The sequence below is a fragment of the Toxorhynchites rutilus genome, chromosome 2 (assembly GCF_029784135.1).
Source record: "Toxorhynchites rutilus septentrionalis strain SRP chromosome 2, ASM2978413v1, whole genome shotgun sequence".
Taxonomy (NCBI): domain Eukaryota; kingdom Metazoa; phylum Arthropoda; class Insecta; order Diptera; family Culicidae; genus Toxorhynchites; species Toxorhynchites rutilus.
Genome location: NC_073745.1, coordinates 165,300,492 through 165,325,795, shown reverse-complemented (window position 1 = coordinate 165,325,795; position 25,304 = coordinate 165,300,492). Strand labels below are relative to the sequence as shown.

At 40.2% G+C, this 25,304-nt stretch overlaps 2 protein-coding genes and 1 long non-coding RNA gene across 13 annotated transcripts in view; 2 read left to right on the top strand and 1 right to left on the bottom strand.

Moving 5' to 3' along the window:
* Positions 1-520: 520 nt before the first annotated feature.
* LOC129770820 (uncharacterized) lies at positions 521-2,473 on the top strand. Its single transcript, XR_008742209.1, has 3 exons — positions 521-654; positions 723-925; positions 1,212-2,473. It is a non-coding gene; the product is annotated as an uncharacterized LOC129770820 (long non-coding RNA).
* Positions 2,474-2,616: 143 nt separating this feature from the next.
* Positions 2,617-3,810, bottom strand: LOC129770812 (60S ribosomal protein L11). Its single transcript, XM_055773916.1, has 2 exons — positions 3,372-3,810; positions 2,617-2,860 (listed from the first exon to the last, which is right to left on the bottom strand). The coding sequence occupies exons 1-2, from the start codon at positions 3,748-3,750 to the stop codon at positions 2,730-2,732; spliced, it is 510 nt and encodes a 169-aa protein (XP_055629891.1). The 5' UTR covers positions 3,751-3,810; the 3' UTR covers positions 2,617-2,729.
* A 417-nt stretch (positions 3,811-4,227) lies between these two features.
* Positions 4,228-25,304, top strand: part of LOC129770806 (dynein regulatory complex protein 1 homolog) — a 41,633-nt gene continuing 20,556 nt past the window's right edge. For 4 of the 11 annotated variants that reach the window (XR_008742198.1, XM_055773906.1, XM_055773905.1 and 1 more), the window contains exons 1-8: positions 4,229-4,480; positions 4,540-4,712; positions 4,778-5,110; positions 5,166-5,275; positions 5,330-5,725; positions 5,780-5,963; positions 6,020-6,443; positions 6,500-6,647. Coding sequence is in view for 10 of the 11 variants with exons in the window: in XM_055773906.1 (XP_055629881.1) it covers positions 4,344-4,480; positions 4,540-4,712; positions 4,778-5,110; positions 5,166-5,275; positions 5,330-5,725; positions 5,780-5,963; positions 6,020-6,443; positions 6,500-6,647 (1,905 nt within the window). In the remaining variant the exon portion in view is untranslated. The other 7 variants (XM_055773897.1, XM_055773899.1, XM_055773898.1 and 4 more) reach the window with 7 other exon arrangements.

The following is a 25,304-nucleotide window of genomic DNA, read 5'->3' as shown; positions in this document are numbered from 1 at the left end:
TTGTCCAGTCGGTGTCCACACAAAGAATGTGATCGTTAGGGCAGCGGAGCGGGGATTTTTAAGCTGACTGGCTGGCTCGAGAATTACGCATGTGTGAGACTGCGACCATTGCTTCGTTCATATTTTTTCTTTTTCCTTTCCAATCGTGCTTCATTGTATTTCGCTGCTGCTCTGGTTGCCCGTTTTGGTCGGTACGATTTGAGGAGCACAAAATGGACCAATCAAAAATGGACACATAGTGCATTTGGACAATGCTTGATATTTCACAATTATTCAATTATTTATCTCAAGAAAAATGAAATGTTATTCGTTATGATAGAGACGTAGATATATTTCCTATCAATTGATGCAAAAACCTTTGCGATCTTTTGAGGAGTACTCGAGTTATAAGCGTTCCAAATCTTGCATTTTTCCTACTTGTTCAGTGCCTAGATTTTCATTTCACCCCCTATATCTTCCGGTTAGACGTAGTCCTACGTCAAAAGTGGAATTTATGTGTGACTCCTTACGGAATTCCATAGATTGCAGTAGTGATAGTGATTGTATCGAATCCTCGATTCGATTTCTATAATAGGGCCCAATATATGTAATTTGCAACACATGTTCGTTTGTTTTGATCAGCATTTGTTTTGCACCGTAAATAGTCTATAGAAGGTAAGTGTTCAATCCAGCATTATTTATATTAATCATGTTATAATTTACAATGCAGAATTTACTTCCAGCGCATATTTCAGTGGCTGAAAATGAGTGGCCGAAGAAAAAAAACCAAATCACCACCAGTTTAAACGGCTCGTTGAACCAATGGAAGCGAGGTTTTTGTGGATGCAGTTCTAATTTAATCCCGGTGTAGGAAAAGTTAGAGGAATTCAGAGAGGAGCTCAATGCACTGAGACCACCAATGCATCTTGGTTCAGGATGGTAGAAAGTAAGTATTTCTTTTATGATACACATAACTTTCATAAGTAAATTTTATAATACTCTTTGAATTTCTTACCTAAACATTGCTTACTTCTACTAGCATACATTAGTACGTTATTTTCGGCAGCAATTATCTTTATAATTGCTATACTATACCAAACTACACCACTTTAACTACAATAGATCAAACTAATGGTCGCAGTGGTACAATGCTCCTACAGAAGATGCCAAACTTTCTATACCATATGCTAAAGCTATCCTGCAAAACAATAATGATTTTATTTAAATTACAGGTTTCAATTGACATGAGGGAAAAGGTAAAGAAAACACTAGCACACAACAAGCGATAATTTAGAGCAACAGGTGGTGGCCCCAATACAATAAATCTATTGACGCCGCTACAACAAGAAATTGACGCTAAAAGAGAATTACATATTGCATTACATGAATAACAAAAATTGTTTTGCTAAAAAAAGGGAAATTCGTGCATGACTCTTTACGGAATTCCATAGATTGCAATCATCAAAAAACATGAAAAAGTTCATTTTCTAATTATATTTTTTGTAAAGCAAATTGTTCCACGCTGTCGTTTTTATTACACATGCATGCGTGCCTTACGCCTATTAAGCTTTATTCTTTGAGGGAATATCAATTTACTACAAAACATAACCATATTAACACTTTTGGCAATACTTTTTTTATAGCTGATGCCTCAGAAAAAGAATTGGCATCCTTTCTATAGTGCTTCGTGAAACATTACAAACTCGTTTCAAAATATTTCATCACAACCGCTGACATTCGAGCTTGCTAACGAATCGAGCAGTTTTCCTCGATTTCTATAATTCCAGATTTTACTCGGTGTGATAGTGATTGTATCGAATCCTCGATTCGATTTCTATAATAGGGCCCATAGTCCTATTAATCGTATGATGAGCCTCTGTAACGAACACAGTGAAATAATTGATGTAACCATGTCAAGGTCAATGCTCAAAGACTATCTGAATAGAATAAGATATAGTTAAATTTCACTGTATTATTTGGGCAGCATATTTAGTCTACGCTGGTTTGACGAAATAAATTAATTCAAAATAATTTGATTATGTTATTAAAATCGTCTTTTGAATTAAACGGATAAATTATCCAGCTAGCTCTCTTTAGTTTTTTTTTGTTTTAAGTAGTATTAAGAATGTATCGGTCTACAATTTTGATTGACGACAATAAATAAATGAATGACTCATTGAGTCTAATTAAATAATGGGGGTAGAAAACTGTGATTCATGAACAGAATGTGTAGAAAGTACCATATCTTGTACATTACCTTATTTACACGTTAGTCGGATGCTCAGAAAGATCAGGACTATAGTCCTCAGCCCTATTCTGTATTCCGACGGATTTCCATTTCGTTCGAAACCGTTATTTCGCTCAAGTTATAATTTAGCATTCCCTATTTCGAACGTTTTGCCCATTTAACGCTCGATGAGAAACAGATCGAATGAAATGCAAAAACTCGAACGGAATACAGAATGACATTTTATCAAGCCGTTCGAAATATTTCGAATCGATCGAAATACAGAATAGGGGTGCCTGTTTGTAAGCCCTATCTATCAGTTCACTTGATTCTGGAATACTCTCCGATGTCGGAATTCAACTTATCAATGATTCCTTTCAAATCGATACATCAAAAAAAAAAACAAATAGTTTAAATCTGCTGTGGGACTTTCTATTCAAAATGAACAAAACTTTTTTACTTCTCATATTTTCTCTCTTTTATGGCTACCTTAATAAAACAGTAAATGTTATTGTGGAGCCCTTTACTTCGCTTTGCTGTTGAGGATGATACCATCGTATTTCTGCTGGAACCACTTCATGGCATCCTCCTTAGTCAAACGATGGATGAACCCAATCTTACCGGTTTTACGCCGTCTCTGAGCAACATTATATCCTGAGGAACAAAAATAAAGATTATTTATGAATCTGACCTACTTGCATAATATTTCTTAGAATTAGTTATATATAGATATTCAATAGATGTTCAATTAATTGGGAGTCTTGATACAAGGCAAAAGTATCAAAGCCTAAATTATACGCAACAAATCGTATTTCATGTTTGCACAGGACTGAATAACATCTGAATCAAACACAAATGTTATTTAATTATTGTGCATTCCACCTTTTAGGACCGAACTTAAAATTGTGGTACCGAACGGGAATGTCGCAGGGTTAGTGTTTTCCTTTTGTCATGAAATTCAACTGCAAATTTGTAATCATTACAAATTGTGTGTGTAATTGATGTTGTTGATAAACGTAAAATCAAGAAAATGGCCATAAATTTCAGCTAACATGAAAAACATAGAATGAACAAGCTGCACATTTTTGAATCTCAACAAAAAAAAGTCAACTGCGAATATTCCTTAAATTCGGAACATTAAAATTACACAGAAGCAAACACTCACCAGGTCTTCCAAGAACGACGTAGAAGTCAAGGCCATAAATACCAATTGAAGGGTCGTATTTGATTCCCAAATCAATGTGTTCCTGGATACCAAAACCGAAGTTACCCGTTTGCGAAAAGTTATCGCGTCTCAACTCGTATTCGCGTACTTTCAGGCCACGCTCAAGAATTTCCTCAGCTTTGGCGCCGCGAACAGTGCAATGCACAGCAATTTTCTCATTACGCCGAATGCCGAATGAACGAACGGTATAACGAGCCTTCGAGTATACTGGGGTCTGTCCAGTAAGCTGTTCTAACACTTTGGCGGCACGAGTGAGCCTATCACCAGATTCACCAACGCAGATGTTTAGACACAATTTGCGGATACGCAGATCACGCATAATATTCTTCGATTTGTCTTTTACAGCTGTTTTGGTAGCCTAAAATTAGAAAGAATATTTGCAGACGTGGAATTTTGTGTACAAACCCATTTTTGATCGAAGCACTTTACCATCTCTGAAAGTAAATAGAAATACGTCAGTGTCCAGCTTGCATTGAGGATTTATACTATTCATACAATGCAGTAACGTTCAAACACACGTATTTTTCAATGAATTTGTTTGTTTGAACCTTTGCACTATATAGTTGTACAAACCTTTAATTCAATAATATACAGATATATCAAACTTACTTATTTTTGTAGAAGAGCTATGAAAATGTGTCCATCAAACAACAGATGCTACCGGAAAAGAATAACTATGGCTTTTGACACATAGATTTCCGTTTTATCGACAGATTCGAACGCGGCGCGTCGTTATTGTGACATCTACGTGCCCATTGAATCTCTCAAACGTTTCTGAAGCGCCACGTTTCTACACTGTGTAATGATTTTGTTTCTAGCGTTGCTAGGTACCAGAAGTTTGTTTAATCGATGCCTCAATTGATTGTAATTAAGTAGAAACAATTAAAATCCGTGGAAAAATAAATCGTTTCAATGGAAATCGACGAAGTTGTGAAAAAACCTAGACCAGTTTTACCGGATCTTCTTGGTATCGTTTCTCATGCTGTGCTTGACGATAGATCCCACGCTCTAATAGGAGATTGGGCTAAACGTAAAAAAAACACGAAATCGTAAATCAAAGGAATATGATTTGTTCATGTAACAAATTACATAAATCTTTTCATTTCAGTATCTCTGACGATTATACGGATGACAAGGAAAGTATTCGCCGGAGGCTAGATACAAGTGATCGTGCAATTTCCGAGCTTCTTCGTGATGGGTACGAACTTATTCAAGATATACAAGTGGCAAATGATAAACGTGAGGTAGGAAGGCGTATTAAAGAGGCGGAAATACGGGAAGGTAAAGCAAAATGAAAACAAATAAAACATCATAAGCTCAACACAAATTTTGTTCCATTTTGAAAGAGCTATTGGAAAAACTACAAGCGGAGTCTGATGAAGCTATAGCTAAATTCGAATCAATTTCGGAGAAATGGATAGAGCTAAAAAATTTGAAAGACCCTATGACTATAAACGACGATCTGCAACTGCAGAAGAAACGTATACAAGATCTTATGAAGCAAAAAGATATCATTATTGGCGAATGTCGCAAAGAGTTGAGAGCAGCTGATGAACGATACTCCAGAGATCTATACAAGCAGACAGCAGATATCCATAGCTTGGTAGAGAGGGTAGACAGTCAAATTGAAATAATGAAACGCGCTTTCAAGGAACACTTGGAGCTATTGGAAAATACAAGTTAATTACTGCACGTTATCCAAGGCGTTCTTAATAATTTATTGTTTTGTTTCAGTTGATGAAGAAAGACATATTTTGCGATTGGCAGCGTCGAAAAAGTGGGATGATTTGTATACAAGACGAGCCGTGAACGAACGTATAAAGCTGAAACAAGAAAGAGATCGGGTTTGTAGCCTAAACATACGTAGATAAATAACATAAAATTGTTCTTTCTTGCAGCTGGATTTTTATCGCAAGAAGATAGAACATATCGAACAAGAGCACATAGAAGTGACAAGAGCAACACGTATCAGATTAGAACAAGATAATCAAGCATTGGAGATCGAATTGCAGAAAGTTAAAACTAGTACTACTCTGAATGCTGAAAAGCTAGATTACAATTTCCAAGTCTTGAAAAAACGAGAAGATGAAAACCTGATGGTCCGTAATGCACAAAAGCGGCGGTTAACTAAACTCAACGAAACTATATTTGTGCTAAGAAGAAAAATTAAGGATGTGCGGATGAATTATCTCATTGAGACAGAGAAAATTACTTCAGACATTGCAAAGCTACGATCCAGCATCATACACATGACCACAAAGGTCAATACTTTTGCCGATATAAACGATAAAAAGGTTGTTTTCTCCATAGTGAAACAATTCTTTGATAATATTGATATTGTTTTTCAGTATAATTTTGTTTGGCTAATGAATCAGCAAGAATGTTCTGATGTATTGAAATCAATTCTAAGTATTGACAACATTTTGGTAGAACAACATTTAGGTCAAAAATGGAAAACAATTTCTATAACCGATGATGGCAGTCTAGTATCATCTACCATCAATAGCGAAAAAGTGCCCGATCCACCTCGAAGTAAGCCATGGGTTCAAGTCAGAAAATAGAGGTCTAACTGATTAATTGCATTTCAGGAAGCTCAACGCTACTATCTGATGTGTCCGAACGAGAACAGACAATTGAAATATTAAAAGACGTACTACAGCAAGCCGGATTCCTATTCGATAAATCTATTACAAAACTCATAGAACATTATACAGAGGACGAAAAGAACGTCGTACACATTGACAATGTTCTAAGTGCACTTGGGGTACTGAATTGGGATGATGTACACAAACTGAAAAGCAAGTTCGAAGAAGCGAGACAGTCACGTTTCCGCATAATAAGCGAATCATCTACGAAGCAAAGCAAGGTTGTATTATCCAAAACTGAACAAGAAGATGAAACAGAAGATGAGACGAGCATAATCGAATCCGATGTAAGCTCGTTTTTGGTGTCATCGGAGAATCTACGGACACTGAAAAGTTTTTCACAGGAATTAATATCGAATGGCATGGTGTAAGCTAACGAATGATAAATAAAAAAAAAACAAATTCAAACGTTTGATTTTACAGATCATCAACGAATAAATGTGGTGGCGGTTCAGACAAAGTGTCAACCAAACACGTTAAAGATTATTGGACCAATTTCAGAAACATGTTTCCACCCGACAGAGTAAGAGTTTGGGAAACAATGGAAACTAATTTGGTTCAATACTTAAAGGTAATTTACGCTAATCAGAATACTTAAATAATATTGATTAGTATTAGTTTGTTTCATTGTGCATTTGTTTCAAAAGTTCTTACCTCGCCTCCTATGTGCCTGGTGTCCTGCTGAATAGCTACCTTAATGTATGTACTGCCATTAGTATCAGCAAGGATATCAAAAAGTTTTTTCAAGAACACTCAAAGAACATCGAGCATGCCGATCAAAGGTGTTGAAGTCATGCATCCCACCTGTCAACACCTTTAACTTTTACATACGCCCTAGATTTCACAATCATATAGCGAATTCGTTTTTAAAACTGAGTCAGTGCCAAACTGACTCTGTAATAAAAAAACGTTTTCAGTTTCACGAATGCGGTGGTTTGTTGGTGTGCGTTATATAGTCTGATTTGTTTATATTTACGACGGCAAATGTACAGTGTCGACGTCTGCTGGTGATATTAGTGCTTGGGAGGTAAATTGTTCTCCATCAGATCAGAAGGGCCAAGTGCAGTGTAAACATATAAAAGTTTGAATGAAAATTTTTACTTAATATTGTTTGATTACCTAACACATGTAGTTCTGACACTCACTTAACCATTTGTCGATGCATTTCCTGTTTGTTCCACAAATAATTACTATTATAATATAAAACCATCATTAGACACAGTTTTCGTTCAATATTCTGCGATATCGGAAAAAAAACTTTTATTTAATCACATAAAATAAAAAAAAATATTCGATACGTTAAAGTAAATTTTCATTCATAATTTTGATTTTGAAATTTATTCCACCTGAATATCCATCATTATTTTCACCTCCCAATGAAAGCACACGTAGCTTAATGCCGTCTACTCTACTCTTCAAAATCAGAATCCGAATTGGATTACGATTCCAATAATACAAAAGCAAAAGCAGCAGGTTTTCCATTTTCATAGTCTTTATTTTTAGATTTTCCAAAACAATATTCGGAACTTGACAGTTCAGTATAGTTGTATTGGTGAACCCGAGTGCCAACCCGTGAAACATCTCAGTGCGAAACTAACAGCTTTCGGGGCGAACTAGTGCGACACTGAGTGCGAAACTGAGTGAATAAAAAAACGTTTTGACAGCAGTTAGTGCGGCACTGGGGTTGAAACTGAACAAAAACGAATTCGATAATAGAGTGGTGGCACAAGAGATCGAGAAAATCTTTTAAATTTAACCCTACTTTTCCTATTAGAAGGGGACTTCAACGCGCATGACACCCTCTGGGAATCAAACATATCAAACCGTACAGGTTTGGTGGTAATTGAGTCGGCCAATAACCTTGGCCTTATCCCTTGATAGTGCTCACACCAGAATAGATCTTATGACAAGTCATACCACTGCGTTTGACCTGACTATGGGCTCGCCCACACTAACCAGTAACCTTCAATGGTCTTCTTCTGATGATACTTTCAGCAGTGACAATTTTCCTATTACAGTAGAAACTCAATTATCCGCGAGCGGATGATCCGCGATGCGGATTATCCGCGAATGCGATTTCCCTAGTAATTCTATAAACCATCCCAAAATTTGTCAGTGAATGACAGAGTCTCGCTCTTTTGTTTGGTCATGGCTTTCACGTTATATGGTCACTGATGTACACGACCTTACAGAAGGATAGTTCAATGATTTCTGTATTGATAAAATATATTTTTTCGTGTTCAAACCTCATTTTTAGCCCTTTATTGCGTTATCCGCGATTTTCTTTATACGCGTTGGTCTAGTCCGACTATTTCACGGATAATCGAGGTTCTACTGTATTATCACACTTGATGGGAATAAACCATAGCCCACACACCATAGAAGGTGACGATATAGGCGATCGATAAAAACTTGAATTTCAAGCTCAATGCGAAAACGGTCAAGAGAAAAATTTGTTGGTAGAACAACGAACGTCCCACCTTGTGCATTTAAACACCTTGTGTATGCGCAAGGTGGTAGCATAGCAAATCGAGAGCACACCATCAGCCTTCTGCTGTGTGCTTGAACAAACATGTTCATGCAAAAGTTAGAACGCGCAGTGAACACATGTAATTAATAAAATTTTTATTCATCCGTTTAATTATTCAAACTTGGCCTTTCATTCCACTGGAACCTCAGTCCAACAAAATTGCGGATCACCTGAACGATTTAAAGGCGATTAAAGGGATTTTTTTATCCAAAATATATATTTTAATCAAAGCTCATATGGCGTTAGCCTGACGGGGCCGGGAGTATTTTGATATTGATGCTGAACGGCAGCCCACGGGGAGTCCAAAATTTCATATTTTTCTAAAGTTGGATAAACAAAAACATCAAACCTTAATAGGTGATATACTGCCACGTCAACTGCGGTTAAGACACTATTCTTCAAGAGTCTAGAAGAGCAAATAAATGCATTGACTATACTGATCGCTCCGTCACTGACGACGCTTCATTCATTGAGATTCGCGATGGTAATGCTAAAATAAGCATACTAAAATTTTATTTTATATTATTTCTCGTACCTAGATATGTCTAGGGAGAGTGATTGTTCAATAGACAGAACATTCACTGTGTTTCGTGGAAGGTAAGGCGGAGCAACGTCTCGTCAACCTGCGTATAAGGTGTACGATAGAGAGCATGATGAGATACGTACGGAGCGTTCACCGTGTGGTGGAAGCTAGGCTGAGCACAGTCTCATCAGCCTGCGTATGAGGTGTAAAAGGCGGAATGAACACATAGCGTAGATGGAGACCGATGTTGGTGAGATTTTTTCTCAATAGTCATAGAAGAAACTTAACATTGATATCTTCTGGCCAAATACCATGTTGTCTGCCTTGATTTACCCCTGAAATAATCACGGACCTCATCAATCATATAACTCATGTCTCTTCGGACCCTAGAATACCACTTCCTGCATATTTTGATATTTACAACCGGCCCAAAACAATCATGAGCTTATAACTCAGGGCCTTCAACTGACCATCTTTGTGTGTTATTCTTGTTGTGATCGCAGTAGACATTGCCTAAAATGTAACCAACGAATTGTACTTCTGTTATATATAACGTAGCAACGTAGTTTGTTGATTTGAATAAAATTTTCATTAGTCTTCTAACACCCAACCTGAACGGTCTAGTTTTTACATTTTTATCCGCAAAAGGTTATGGGCCCAGGACAGGTCATAGCCGGAAGAAAGGAGATTTTTTTAAAGAAGTAATTAGTCAACCCAAGATGAGCCACGGAGGAGACGGCAATGGAAACGGTGCTGGAGTTCCTGCTGCTGGAGTACAAGCTGCTGGGAGCGGACGAATCAGCGGAGTTTCGTTACCGTTTATCGAGAGGCTCAAGGGACGAGAAAATTACACCACGTGGGCGTTCGCTATGAAGATGACGCTCATCCGCGAGGGATCATGGAACGCTGTGTCGCCGCCGGAAAGACAGCAAGTCGACGTTGAAACGAGTTTGCGAGCGATGGCCACGATCTGTTTGAGTCTGGAGACGACCAACTACAGTCTGGTCCAGGACGCGAAGGACGCCAAGGAAGCTTGGGAGAAGCTGCGGAATGCTTTCCAGGACAATGGTCTGTAACATCCGTTCATATTGGCCTAAAGCGATGACTCTGCCATCACTAAAATAAAGCTGAGCCGCAGACAACAAAATCTGCCAAATGTCAATTGACAGGGTCATTGTAAGCTCTGCGCCAGCTCATCTGGGGGACCCCGCGTCCTTAACAATGGACTGGTTTGAGCAAAGGAGAGGTCGCGTCCATGAATGGGGCAACTACCGTCGCTCAAAAGGATAGGGCATAATTGTGCTCGGCCTGTCGGCATTGTTCCCTTTTGTCCGTTTTATGTGGTCTTTCTTTCTGTTCGTGACCGTCTCCGGAAGTAGAAGTGCGCGTCGTGTAAAGTAAATGTTTTAATTTAAATATGTAGATAAGTGTAGTTTTCAGTAATGTTTAGTGTTGTTTGGATTTGTTTGTTGTTTTGTTTGGAAAAATGGATTTAGAATTCCATTTACAGTATAAAAATTTGTTAGTTCATCATTTGGAAAGGCATGAAATAGAATATGAGTTAGCGATCAGAGCAGTTCAGTATGAAAATACAGAAAGTCGTGCTGCGATTCAAAGAAGATTAAGAGATAGATTGAAGGAGGAAAGAGAGAAGAATGTAGTGGATGTGGACGTTCAACGTTGGCAGAAATCCGTAGATGAGGAAATTAAGAAGATAGATGAGAATTTAGAAATAATTAGAAAATATTTGGAAAATAGAGCGCGCTTTGAAGGAGTAAAGGATAGTTTGAAAACTCGACTGGTTCATTATTTCATACGAGCACGTCGAATTCAGGAATACGCCGAGATAGAAGAAGATCTTCTAGATTTGGATAATTTAATTAGTGCTGCGCGAGGGATGATGAATACTTACTTCTCCCCGTTTTCACCAGTGCAGATAGTTCGTGAAGAAATGGTGCAGCAAATCGCACGATCATTGTCGAACATGCAGATGGGGGAGGACAATCAACACTGAAATTCTAATTGCTCCATCCCAATACAAAGTGAGGTAGATGGAGAGTCGGAAATGTCAGAGAGAAATAATAGAGAGAATCCGTTGGCCAAAACTTCTAATTCGTCAGACCGACGAAAACTTATATCCATACGTGAAACACCAAAACAATATGTACAGTATCCACCGTTCGGAAACTGGTGTCCTTTTGCGTTTCCTGCGGGTCCATATGGGTGGCCGCAGCCAGATATTCAACCAGGAAATAGCAATCAAGAAAAGGAAATTCGTAAAATTTCGCTTCAGACAAAAAAATTTAAAGTACAAAAATCGCGAGCCAAATTAGTCGACTCGGAAAACGAAGTAGAATCACATGATTCAGACTCATCATCGAACGAAATATTCCAAAGAAAAGTGACGCGTTCGCGTCGACCATCTCGTCGGCCTCGTCGTCCAGTTTCTGATTGGAATCTGTGGTACGATGGGAGAGATAACGGTCAAAACCTCATGCAATTTTTGAAAGAGATAGAGTTCTATGCAAAGTCTGAAAATATTTCCCATAGAGAATTATTTCATTCCGCGATTTATCTTTTCAAAGGCCAAGCTAAAACGTGGTACATGACTTCCATGGAAAATGAAGACTTTTCAAATTGGAGGGAGCTCGTGCATGAGCTTAAAAATGAGTTCCTCATGCCGGATCATGATCATTTGAATGAGATACGAGCAATATCGCGTAAACAGGGGTTAAAAGAAAGGTTTCAAGATTATTTGGGTGAAATGCAAAAAATTTTCAATTCATCGACAAAATCGATAACAGAAAGCAAAAAATTCGAAATAGTTTTCAGGAATTTACGTTCCGATTACAAAGCCCACGCCGTAGCAGCCAATATCGATAATCTTGTAGACTTGAAAAAATTTGGTCGAAAACTCGATGCTACGTATTGGTTTAAATACTCAGTCAATACACAGGAATTAAACAATCCGCGAACGCGACCCCAAGTTAGTGAAATGGCATTTGTTAGTAAAGCCAAACAAAAATCAGTAGAAGGTGAACCGAGGAGAGCTTTTCCAACGCGAAACTTTTATCGTTCATCCAAGACGGAAATATCAGAGGATGAACAGGGGGGAAACAGAATTCCTCAAGAGCAAAAGCGGTCCGTAGTTAGGAAAGAAAGGAAAAACGGAATGGAGGAAATCTCGAGAGGCACAAATATATTGCTGGAGAAATATGTTCCCCCGAGAGAGGGTATTTGTTTCAATTGTCGCCTACCGGGTCATCACCAAGAGGAGTGTGAAGCCCCGCGACACAAATATTGTCACACGTGTGGGTTTCATGAAGTAGACACTCGAAGCTGTCCATATTGCGCAAAAAACGCGCAGTAGACGATCTGTGGGGGCAGGTCGGTCAGAAAGCAATGGTAAATCCTCCTAACTTTGTCGATACACCCACTAATTTGAACAAGCTAGGATACCGGCAAGTTAATAAAGTGGAGTATAATGAACCGGGGACTGAATTAGAAGAAATCTTTCTTCAGTTAAATGAAGATGATCGCCCCTTCGCTCAAATAAGCATTTTAGATGTTCCAATTCTGGGTTTGTTGGCTAGTGGAGCACACAAGAGTATTATAGGTGTGGGAAGTGAAGACTTAATCAGGTCCTGCAAATTGAAAATTTTTCCCTCTAATGTGGAACTGAGTACAGCCAGCGGACAGAAACTAGAAGTCCGGGGATATGTTAACATGCCTATGACTTTTAACGGGACTACCAAAATAATTTCGACTTTCGTCGTCCCGGAATTGAAACGTAAATTGATTCTTGGCACTGATTTTTGGAAAGCATTCGGAATTGCTCCCACCATTCAGACAGTTTCTGTCAACGAAATACACACGGTCTCTGATAAACAGGAGTTATCTCCAAATCCGCAGCAACAACTAGAAAATGTGAAGAGTTTGTTCAAAGGGGCAGGAGAAGGGTGGCTAGATTCTACACCGCTCATCATGCATCGAATTGAGCTAACGGAAGATGCGAAAAAAATAGGCCCCGTGCGAATCAATCCATATCCAAATTCACCAAAAAGACAACAACAAATTAATATGGAACTAGGTAGAATGCTTGAGGCGGGAATTATTGAAAAGTCTTATAGTGATTGGGCTTTAAGGTTGGTCCCAGTTGATAAAAAAGATGGTTCGGTCCGATTGTGTTTGGACGCGCGAAAATTAAATGAGCGCACAGTCCGTGACTGCTATCCTCTACCTCATGCAGACCGGATATTGAGTAGGCTAGGTCCATGTAAGTTTATATCAACCATTGATTTATCTAAAGCGTTTTTACAAGTCCCGCTTCATCCAAAATCTAAGAAGTATACGGCTTTCTCGGTAGTAGGGAAAGGATTGTTCCAATTCACTCGAATGCCGTTCGGATTAGTTAACAGCCCAGCTACCTTATCAAGATTAATGGATCGAGTCCTGGGCGCAGGGGAGTTAGAACCAAAAGTTTTTGTGTACCTGGACGACATAATTGTTACCAGCCAATCTTTGGACGAACATATATTGCTGCTTCGGGAAGTGGGTTCTAGATTGAAGAGAGCAAATTTGTCAATAAATCTAGCTAAGTCGCATTTTTGTGTTTCGGAGGTACCATATCTAGGCTATGTTTTGAATGAAAACGGGTTGCGACCAAATCCAGATCGCATTGAGGCTATTGTAAACTTTGAACGACCGAAATCTCTCAAAGCATTACGTAGATTTCTGGGTATGAGTAACTACTATAGACGATTTATATCCGAGTACAGTGGAGTGGTACAACCCTTGACTGATTTGCTCAAAAATAAACCAGCGAGTATTCGGTGGGACAAAGGCGCGGAAAACGCCTTTTCCAGGATCAAGGAACTGCTCATAAGCGCTCCGATTCTTACAAATCCGGACTTCGAGAAACAATTTTCAATTCACTGCGATGCCAGCAACACAGCTGTCGCAGGAGTCCTAACACAAATGCACGAGGAAGTCGAAAAACCGATCGCGTATCATTCACAAAAATTGAGTGATGCTCAACAACGTTACTGTGCAACCGAAAAGGAAGCACTTGCTGTTCTTAACTCGATACAGAAATTCAGATGCTACATAGAAGGCTCTCGATTTACAGTAATCACAGATGCGTCGGCGTTGACATATATTTTACAAAGTAGCTGGCGCACATCTTCCAGGCTATGCCGGTGGAGTATGGAGCTCCAAAGATACAATATGTCCATTAAGCATCGTCGAGGGGTTGATAATGTTATTCCTGACGCATTGTCCCGGTCGGTTGAAGTCGTAGGTATAGAATCATCCAATGACGATTGGTATGCTAAAATGCAGAAAAAAGTTGTGAAAAGTCCGGAAAAATATAAAGATTTTCGAATCGACAACGGTATACTTAAGAAATTTGTCCCAATTAAGAATGATAGTTTAGACTATCGATTTGAATGGAAGATGTGCGTTCCGGAAAGTAGGCGAGAGCATATTTTAGTGGAAGAGCATGATGATGCGCTTCACATGGGCATGGAAAAAACCATTTACAGGATCCGGAAAAAATATTTTTGGCCACGGATAACCGAAGATGTCCGGGAACATATTCGTCAGTGTACTATATGTCAGCAGAACAAGCCCTCAACTCGATCACAGCATCCTGAAATGGGAAAACAACGGGTAACTACCAAACCGTTCCAAATTTTAGCGGTTGATTTCATTCAATCCCTACCACGAAGTAAACACGGCAATTCCCATTTATTGGTCACGATGGATCTGTTCTCAAAATATTGTCTTCTTTTTCCTCTTCGTAGAATCTCCTCGGGGCAGGTGGGCCAAATCTTAGAACAGAATTGGTTCAGAAGGTTCTCAACTCCAGAATATATCATAACTGATAATGCGTCGACTTTTCTTTCGCACGAATTCCAAGGTTTGCTTGAAAAGTATCACATTCAGCATTGGGCCACGTCTCGACATCACAGCCAAGCCAATCCTGTCGAACGTTTGAATAGAACAATAAACGCATGTATTAGAACATATGTTCGTACGGATCAAAAGCTATGGGATTCACGAATTTCAGAAATTGAATATGTTTTAAACACTACACCTCACACCTCTACGGGTTTCAGTCCGTACAGAGTGCTTTTTGGTCATGAAATAGTAGGAAGAGGGGACGAACATAGAATGGATAGGGACGAGAGCGAATTGGAAAAGGAGGAGAGGATAGAAAAAAGGATAGAAGTGGATAGACTGATTTTTGATTTAGTCTACAAACAGTTAAAAAAGCAACATGACAAAAACAAATCACTGTACGATATGCGATACCAACATAAAGCACCTTCCTATAAAGTGGGTCAAAGGGTCTTGAAACGAAATTTCCGTGTATCATCTGCAGCTCAAAATTATAATTCCAAACTGGGTCCCTGCTATGTGCCATGTGTGATCCTTGCCAGGATAGGTACTAGCTCATATGAACTAGCCGACGATTCTGGGAAAAGTATTGGAACATTCTCGGCGGCAGATTTAAAACCGATGGAAAATCTAAAGAAATAATGAATATGTTGAGATTGTTTTGATTCATAATGAATAACATTACCTTCAAAGATGGCGCATTGAGAATGTCACGAGGGTAGGATATGTAATCGAACATAGCAAATAGTTAGCTTATGCCTCGGAATTGAACGTAGTATATTCGAAGGACATGTTTCCGGCTAGATGAAGCAGCGATATGCTTTTTTCCATTTAGCTTACTTTATGATACAGTTTTCTTACCGGGACGGGAGGGTAATGTAACATCCGTTCATATTGGCCTAAAGCGATGACTCTGCCATCACTAAAATAAAGCTGAGCCGCAGACAACAAAATCTGCCAAATGTCAATTGACAGGGTCATTGTAAGCTCTGCGCCAGCTCATCTGGGGGACCCCGCGTCCTTAACAATGGACTGGTTTGAGCAAAGGAGAGGTCGCGTCCATGAATGGGGCAACTACCGTCGCTCAAAAGGATAGGGCATAATTGTGCTCGGCCTGTCGGCATTGTTCCCTTTTGTCCGTTTTATGTGGTCTTTCTTTCTGTTCGTGACCGTCTCCGGAAGTAGAAGTGCGCGTCGTGTAAAGTAAATGTTTTAATTTAAATATGTAGATAAGTGTAGTTTTCAGTAATGTTTAGTGTTGTTTGTTTATTAGGTTTCGTATTACGTCCACGTCGTTGATAATTGTGGACGTCGTTAGAGTTTAAAAAGTATACAAAGAAAAGGTAATGAGAAAGATGATTCGAATGGGGACGCCACGGTGGTTAACTTCTGCTGGTCAGGTCCGACCAGTGGGCCTTTTCTTTATTATCTACAGTCGAGGACGCAGAAGATCGAAGAGGACACGACAGGAAGAGGCCCTACGGAAGGGACTATCAGTACCGTTCCAGTTAAGAACCGAAGGCCATCTGATTAGGGAACGGAATTTTCCTCCCACGCACGCCGAAAACCATCAGACCGCAAGTACCGTGTGCTTTAAACCCCCCCGAAATATATAGAAATCACTACCATTACCTTCAGTGTCATTCCCTTTTAACAAACAGCCCTGAATATACATTCTTTGACGTTATTCCGGGCTCATAAAGGTAGCCGTCACCCCTCGTCCGTAGTCGGTTGTAGAGAAGGTTTCACCACAGGAGCCTTGGGAACGGTAGCAAGAGAGGCTCCCCACGAGTGACGCGAGTGGCTTTATTTAGGGTAGATAAACGGGAAAGGGTAAACTCCTGGGAAATTGTGGGTTGTGTGGTTCTTCTTGAGTCTGAATCAGCAGTTTGCAACGACCCTGAGTAATCGCGAGCAGAAGGCATTACAGGTCTGACACGGAAAATCGGGTTGCTGAGAAAGCTAACGTCGATTCGGTTGGACGAATGCGGCAGCGTGGAGTCGTTCGTCGATGAATTGATGTCCACGGCACACAAATTTGCGGGAATCGGATTCAAGGTCGACGACTCATGGCTGGCTGCGTTGTTGCTGATGGGGCTTCCGGACCATTACAAACCCATGATTATGGGGCTCGAGGCATCCGGCACTGCGTTGACGTCGGACGCGGTGAAAGCAAAAATTTTGCAAGATGTGAAGCTGCAGAACGGACCCGAAATCGCCGGTGGAGACGGAGCGTTGTATTCAAGTTCAAGACGGCGTGGAAGCAAAAATGGTGCGGTCAAGAAGGACGACACGTGCCACAATTGCAAGAAGCGTGGGCATTTTGCAGCGAAGTGTCCACAGAAGCAAAATACATCGAAAACGTCTGGCAAAGCTTTGTGCAGCATTTTTGCGATGGGCGATGTAAGCCAGAAGGAGTGGTACTTTGATTCCGGGGCCATGTATCACATGTCTTGGAATGAAACTGGATTTGTGAAGCAACAGCCAATGGCGCATCCAGTGGGAACGGCGAACAACGGTAGCATGATGTCTGTCGCGAAGGGTCTGGTCAAGCTGGAGCTCAATGAAGGACGCATCGAAGTGAAGGAAGTGCTGCAGATTCCGGAATTGGCCACGAATCTCCTTTCGATTAGCAAGATTTGCCAGAAGGGAATGACGGTGGTCTTCGATGCCGAAAGGTGTGAAGTTCGCGTGAGCAATGGCAACGTGATCGCATCTGGTACACAGGTAGGCGGCTTGTATATGCTGAACCAGAAGCACGAGGAAGCTTTGCTGGCACCGAGTAACGGAATTTGGCACAGACGTCTGGGACACCTCAATCGTCGAAGTCTACGAAAGCTTGCGACGATGGCAGACGGCATCGACTTGGCAAATGACGTCATCCCAGAGTGCATCGCTTGTATCGAGGGTAAGCATGCACGTAATCCATTTTCTTCCAGTGAGTCGCGAACCGAAAGGTTACTGGATTTAGTCCACTCGGACCTGGTTGGACCCATCGAAGTTCCTTCTCTCGGTGGCAGTTGTTACGTGATGACGTTCATCGACGATGCGAGCCGGAAGGTTTTCCTCTATTTCCTGGAACAGAAGAATTAAGCATTTGGAGCTTATGGAAGTTTCAAGGCCATGAGTGAGCGCCAAACCGGATGGAAACTCAAGGTTCTGAGAACGGATAACGGGACCGAATACGTAAATGCATCCTTCAGAAGCAGCATGGTGAAAGATGGAGTGCGCCACGAGAAAACTTGTCCGTACACCCCTGAGCAAAACGGTGTAGCGGAAAGAATGAACCGGACACTCATCGAGAAGGCCAGAAGCATGCTGAGTGATTCGCGCCTGCCGAAGGAATTTTGGGCCGAGGAGAACGAAACGTGGGAGCTAACCAGCCTTCCAAGCGATAGGAAGGCCTTCCGAAACAAATGGGTCTTCAAGACGGAGCGGGGACCAACTGGTGACATCGAACGATACAAGGCACGGCTGGTTGTTAAAGGTGCTCACAGCGGCCAGGCATCGATTACGACGAGGTGTATTCCCCCGTAGTACGGTATTCCACCATTCGTTATCTGCTGGCACTGGCGGTGAAGCATGACCTCGATGTGGAGCATATGGATGCGGCCACTGCGTTCCTTCAAGGCAAGCTATCGGACGAGGTCATCTACATGGAGGCGCCGAAAGGATTTGCTGGCACCTCGAAGCAAGTCTGTCGGTTACGGAAGGCACTCTATGGGCTGAAACAGTCAAGCCGTCTGTGGAACAACCAGCTGGATCACGCACTGAAGGAGTTCGGACTGAACCAATCAAAGGTTGATCCGTACCTGTATTTCCGAATCAGCGGTGAGAAAATGATTTTCGTCACTATTTACGTGGACGATTTCATGATCTTTACCAATGATGCCAAGCTGAAGCAAATGTTGAAATCGTTCCTTCACAACCGCTTCAGAATGAAGGATCTTGGTGAAGCTTCTTTCTGCCTGGGACGGATCACGCGTGACAGGAAGAACGGCAAACTGTGGGTAGATCGGGAGCACTACATCGACAGTATTTTGCAACGGTTCAACATGGTGAATTGTAACCCAGTTTCGACACCAGCAGAGGCGAGCGTCAAACTGGACAAGTCCATGTCTCCGGCGACACAGGAGAAGATGCGCGAAATGAAAGAGATTCCTTACCAGGAGGCAGTGGGGTGTCTCACCTATCTGGCGCAGGCAACGCGGCCGGACATCAGTTTCGCAGTAAACCAAGTCAGCCAATTCAACGTGAATCCCGGACGTAGCCACTGGAACGCTGTCAAGCGTATCATGAGGTACTTGCGAGGCACGCGTTCGAACCGTCTAACGTATTCGAAGCAGAATAGCACAGGCTTGGTTGGTTTCACAGATGCCGATTGGGGAGGAGAACCGGACTCCAGAAAATCCACCACCGGATACGTCTTTACGTTCATGGGAGGAGCTGTATCGTGGAACGTCAAACGTCAACCAACAGTCGCATTGTCCTCGTGCGAAGCGTTATATATCGCGCTTTCCCGCACAGTCCAGGAAGCACTTTGGTGGTACCAGTTCCAGTTGCAGATTTTCGGCATGTATCAGATTCCCATCCGATGTGACAACCAATCAGCCATCTGTATCGCTCAGAACCAAGGGTACAATCCACGAACAAAGCATCTAGACATCAGGTATCATTTCGTCCGAGATGTCCTGAATCAAGGAGTAGTGGAGCTGGGATATGTGAACACGAAGCAGCAGCCCGCTGATGGGTTCACAAAGGCCCTGGCTATCCGGAAGCTGGAAGAAAATAGAAGGTTAATTGGATTCGTTGCTTAAGGAGGAGTGTTGTGATCGCAGTAGACATTGCCTAAAATGTAACCAACGAATTGTACTTCTGTTATATATAACGTAGCAACGTAGTTTGTTGATTTGAATAAAATTTTCATTAGTCTTCTAACACCCAACCTGAACGGTCTAGTTTTTACATTTTTATCCGCAAAAATTCTAGCTACTACGTCCATGCATCAATCATCATGTGAAGGTGATTCCAGACTCTCACTCCACATACGATCGATCTGCTGCATCGGTAATTAGTGCTATTTATAAACACAACAATGGAAGTCCAACTGTAAACATTCGAACAATAGAAATTTTCTTATGCCGAAAATTGCGACATGTACTTTTACGGCTATATGGCTACTGTGTAATATATAACATGAGAAACAATATACACGAATAAATTCCGCTCTGTTACAGCTAAATTGTTAGATGAGCCTAATAATAAAAATAAAACAGATGGGATAAAAAACGGCCCAAAACAATTGCGAACCATAAGGACGGCTACACTCATCGTATGTCTCAAGTCAAAGTGATATCGAATAATGACACCTGACGTGCCCTCAGCGTTTCAACCAAAACTCGTGGTTGAGATGATATGCCTCCACTGGTTCATATCAAGCGGGCGTAAAACTACCTGTGGTGTTGGCAGTAGCTGACTTGACCTAAGCGGTTCAGCAATTGAGATGAGATGTTGCCATACTAGCGACCATGAAGCTACCTGAGGTGTTAGCAGTAGCTGAAGAGGTATCATCTGACTTGCCTTTAAATTTTCCTTTAGAATGATTACCGTTCTATTTTTGATCGCTACTTCCGTCATTCCTTTTGATTTATTTTACGCTAGAGAAATAACTAGTGATGGAATGGATGTTTGTTTGGCCTGATACCGGTTATCGGATATCCGGTAAGCTTCGAAGCCGAATGGCTGAATATCCGAGAGCCGGATATTCGGCTCTTTATTTGCGAATACGAAACAGGGAGAAACTACGTTGAGGAAGAAATAATAATATAGGGAGACATTTAGGAAGAAATACACAATTTAAAATAATGAACGATGGTTAAATTTTCCGCTTAGAATTAATATCCTAATAAACACCGAAAGAATCTTGAATATATTGTTTTCTGATAAGGATTTTCTTTTTCAACGATGAGATTTTTGCGGATTTATTGAAATAATTTTAATACCGGGAGAGTAAGAGTAAGGACTACGAATTTAAATATGCAAATATTATTTGTATTCAAGATTAAAAAAACTAATAAGAACTGTCTTCAGGGATGATAATCTGATAGATCAAAAAGAAATAACAAAAATTACAAAATGAGGAATAAAAATAAACATTGTTTGTTTACGGATGTTTTACGATATGTGACTACCTTCTGATCGAATTTCTGATAATTTTCCTTTAATACAATAAATACCTTTGGGAGCGGGGACCGACACTGATATTGTGAAAATGCTCTTAATGTGAACTAAATGAAAAGCGTAGCAAGAAAACATCCGAGCTCAACGTGATAAACTCCAAGCAATACATCCAACTGGCAAGGTTTGTTAGAGTTTATCTTTCAGTTCTTTGCTGTAGTGTTTACAGCGAAAAACTGTTCTCTGAAACTGTTCTGTAGAAAACAAAGATTGGTTTTTCAATTTTAGTACTGTTAAAAAATTAATAGTTGTGATGAGAAACTATTGATTTTTTTTTCTAACATCCGGTATTCGATCGGATAGTAGGTCACTATCCGGTATCCGGTCGAATAGCACAAATATTGGCCGGATAGGATGGATAGGATAAATGTTTCAGAGCCCTACTGTAACACAGTGAGGACAAAATACTGTGGAGGGGGCCCTAACGATTTTACCGAGCTTGGGGCTAAATTTTTACTGTAACGCTGCTCATTTCCGGGCATGCGACCGATGATAGAGTTTCTCTATGATTTCATATTTCCAACCTCGAGGCTGAGAGCATCTGAAAAGGAATCGAAGTAAAAAACAGATGAGTAAAAACGCACGCATTAATACATAACCGTAAATTTGAAATAGAAATAATTATGTTTTTTTTGTTAATTATTCCAGATTCTCAAGGAAAGGAAGGCATATGATGAAGAGTGTGAATTTTTGAGAAGACAAAATCTTGAATTGCAACATTTAATGCAGAAAATGCCTGTAAAATATCAAAAATAAACGATTCGGTTTACGTGAACCCGAATACACGCATACGCCCTCTACAGATACAGAGTCATATGCGATATTTTTTGAGCAGACTAAATTTGAAATTAGACATTATACAAAGGATATCCAAGTGAGACAAAAACCGAAATTCCAATTATATCCATTTATGATTTTGCTATGTAATGTTTGGAATGTATTGTAGAAGCAAATGAGAGAATATGACCCTTAATGTTCAAAGTCACCGATCACTGATAGTAATCAATTTATTTCCATTGGTAATAAATGATCATTCTCTGCTTATTGTATATTGAATTACAATCTAGATTAGTTGAATTTTAGGAGTTGAATTAGTAGGTTTATTCGAACATCTTTCAAATGAGTATATTGTATAGACACTTTAGATAACATCAATTATTCGTGTATTCACCATTCGGCGGGATAAACGGGATAAACATACTGCTGTCAAAGTAGTTGTTGAAATCAAGGAGCTGGAATTGACAGGTGGTTCGTTTTCGCGACAGTATGTAGATAAGGCATGGAAGATGCGAGAGGGGATAAAAAATGACAGCGACTATTTTTGTTTATAAACAAAGCAGGTCTAATTTTTATGCTACATAGCGGTCCATACCAACATATACATCCGCTGGGCCGGTTTCAATCGAACTAGCTGTTGTGTCTCACAACCCGCACGATCAGGTGAGTCTCCAGCTAAAGCAGCAGTCGCCGGTAAACGATATGCATGGATATCCTCAGCGAATCGCTATCACTCAATTCTAATGGGTCGCCAACGATTACTGCCACCAAAGCGAATGGAACTTAAGGCTGATTTAGACGATGCCAGTCAGCGCTCTAGTTGAAGTATCAAGTGAATAGAGAACAGACACTCTGTTCAAGTTAGAGGCCAATTACTTGTTCGATACTGGTACAAGTAACTTGAACAGAGTGTCTGTTCTCTGTTCACTGGATACTTCAACTAGAGCGCTGACTGGCATCGTCTAAATCAGCCTTTAGAGCAGTACGGCACAAGCCCGCCGGTAGTGGCCCTTTCATATATCCACTAGCAAAGCTCCCACAATCGCTGACATGCCAATCCCAGCAGCAACAGCAACAACCTTCACGTTCCGTAAAACAGCAATGCAGACAACAACTTGCAGTAATCACCGAAACACAACAATGATGCCAACAGCGTAAACAAAACCAACGTTTATGCGCAGCAAACACATAGCGGTATGCACTCATCATTGCATGCCATTTGTTATCCTCTTTCTCGGAAAACTCTAGCCGTTCGTTTGGTCGCTGTCAATTCGAACTCAAGTAATGGCTGAACAGCAGTTCTGACATAACGTTCCACCTTATTATACCGCCTTGGTTGAAATAAAGTTCCGTTCCGACTTCGACACCCAAACAAGTCACACGTCTTTTTATTATACTCCGAAGAATTTGACAAAGTATCATTTATTAGTTTCCCTCGGATTTCCCTCGGTGATCCGGAATACATTACTGCCCAGGATGAATACACCACGATTTTGAAAATGGTGTGAATTTGGACCATTTGATTTGATTAGGTACATAGTTGAATGCATGAATCACGATGGTGCATTCCCAGCAAACATTAAATCGTATAATTTTGCACGTGCCAAGTCTTATAAGAAATCCGAATAAATCATAATCGCATATAATATCAATAAAAGTATGTATTGTGTATATTTGAAATCGCATTAAATGTAAAAACTCGATTTTATATACCATTATCAAATTAAGTCACAATTCGGTATAATAACCCAGCAAACATTAAATCGCATAACAAGCGTATATATAACATCATATGCCCTAGAATTTGGTTGGCATATAATGCGTCTAACTGGCATATGCATGCAAAAGTGGATAGTGATTTTATGATGTACATTGTCGTAAAATATATTTAATCCGCATCATATGCGTATATTACGCTGATGCAGTTTGTGTGTCGTATAAGCGTATAATTTAAATCGATTCAGTATTGTAGTAAATCGTGTTGCATGCTGAAGAAAATCATGAAACAGTAAATTATATTAGATCCTAATAAAGAACATATTACATCATATTGAAATGTCAATGAAATTCTGATGCACTCGAAAGTTTTAACCGCTGTTGAATTAAATTTCAGATAGCCGCGCGAGATAGCTGGTGGATGATAATCCAGACGACCGGAATTCGAACCCATATCGGAGCAGTTTTCACCAAACATCAATCTGTGCCATTTTAAACATTCATATTCCACTCCCAACACAAGTTAATCAAACAATTTTTATTTTTACAAACATGAATACTCTTATATAAAAATGGCGATTCGTGAGGCTATTGTAGAGTTTATCGCAGCTATTTCTCAATCATTCCTGGTTCTCACCACTATTTACGGCTTCTCCTTCAGTCTCCAATTTTCTCCATCCTTCCCGTATTTCTGACCTGTCAAATCTCTAGTCTATTCAACCATGGGTCTACACTCGCAGGTATGAATCTTATCGATTATCAAGATTCATAGAAATTGTGAGGATATAAAAAGAATGTATATAATAATGAACCCTACACCCCACCCTTTCTTTAAACAGAAAACCACGAATAATATCAATAAATAAACGGTTTCTTTAGTAAACAGAACGTTTTCCATTAGTTACAAGGCCTTCTATAAAATATCGACTCCAGCTCTCTTATTTCTTACAGATCCTACATTATTGTCTGTCTTCACTAATACAATGGTCTTCATTTCCCTAATACCTGATAATCGACTTGTATCCCACTTGGTCTTGCCGGTTCCCTGATGTCCGCATACTGCCTCTCCTCATCTTTCCTCATTTGATCTTCATTTGTATTGATTTGATCTTCAATTTTGACTGGGGGAATCGAAGTATGGTACTGAAGTTTCAACTGGGATGATGATTTTCCCGTTGTTGTGTGATTGAAAACGTGAAACATTCACAGATACTTACGCAGTACCGTTCGCTCTACCAAGTTAATTCTTAACATACATCATGTTACATAACGAACAAGACCACGTCGTGCTATACTCCTTCTTCTTCAAAGACACTAACGTTTCAAGAATGGCATGCTCTAGAACCAAACCGTCCTTTCAAGGACTCTAACCATTACGAAAATCACTTCTCCTCGGACAGTGTCGCAAAATAGAATCTATGTAATCGTTACAAAACAGCATCCACCGGCAACCCGAAACTAGTACAAACACCACAAGGCTCCTGCCTAAGCCCCCTCTTGTATAGTTTTTACGTCAATGATATGGATGATTGTCTAACTAGAAA

What these genes read in the sequence shown, in the direction of transcription:
- LOC129770812 (XM_055773916.1), bottom strand. Translation starts at nt 3,750, where the DNA reads ATGCGTGATCTGCGTATCCGCAAATTGTGTCTAAACATCTGCGTTGGT. An exon ending in CGTCGTTCTTGGAAGACCTG is followed by an intron (nt 2,861 to 3,371) that starts GTGAGTGTTTGC and finishes TTTGTTCCTCAG; the next exon opens with GATATAATGTTGCTCAGAGA.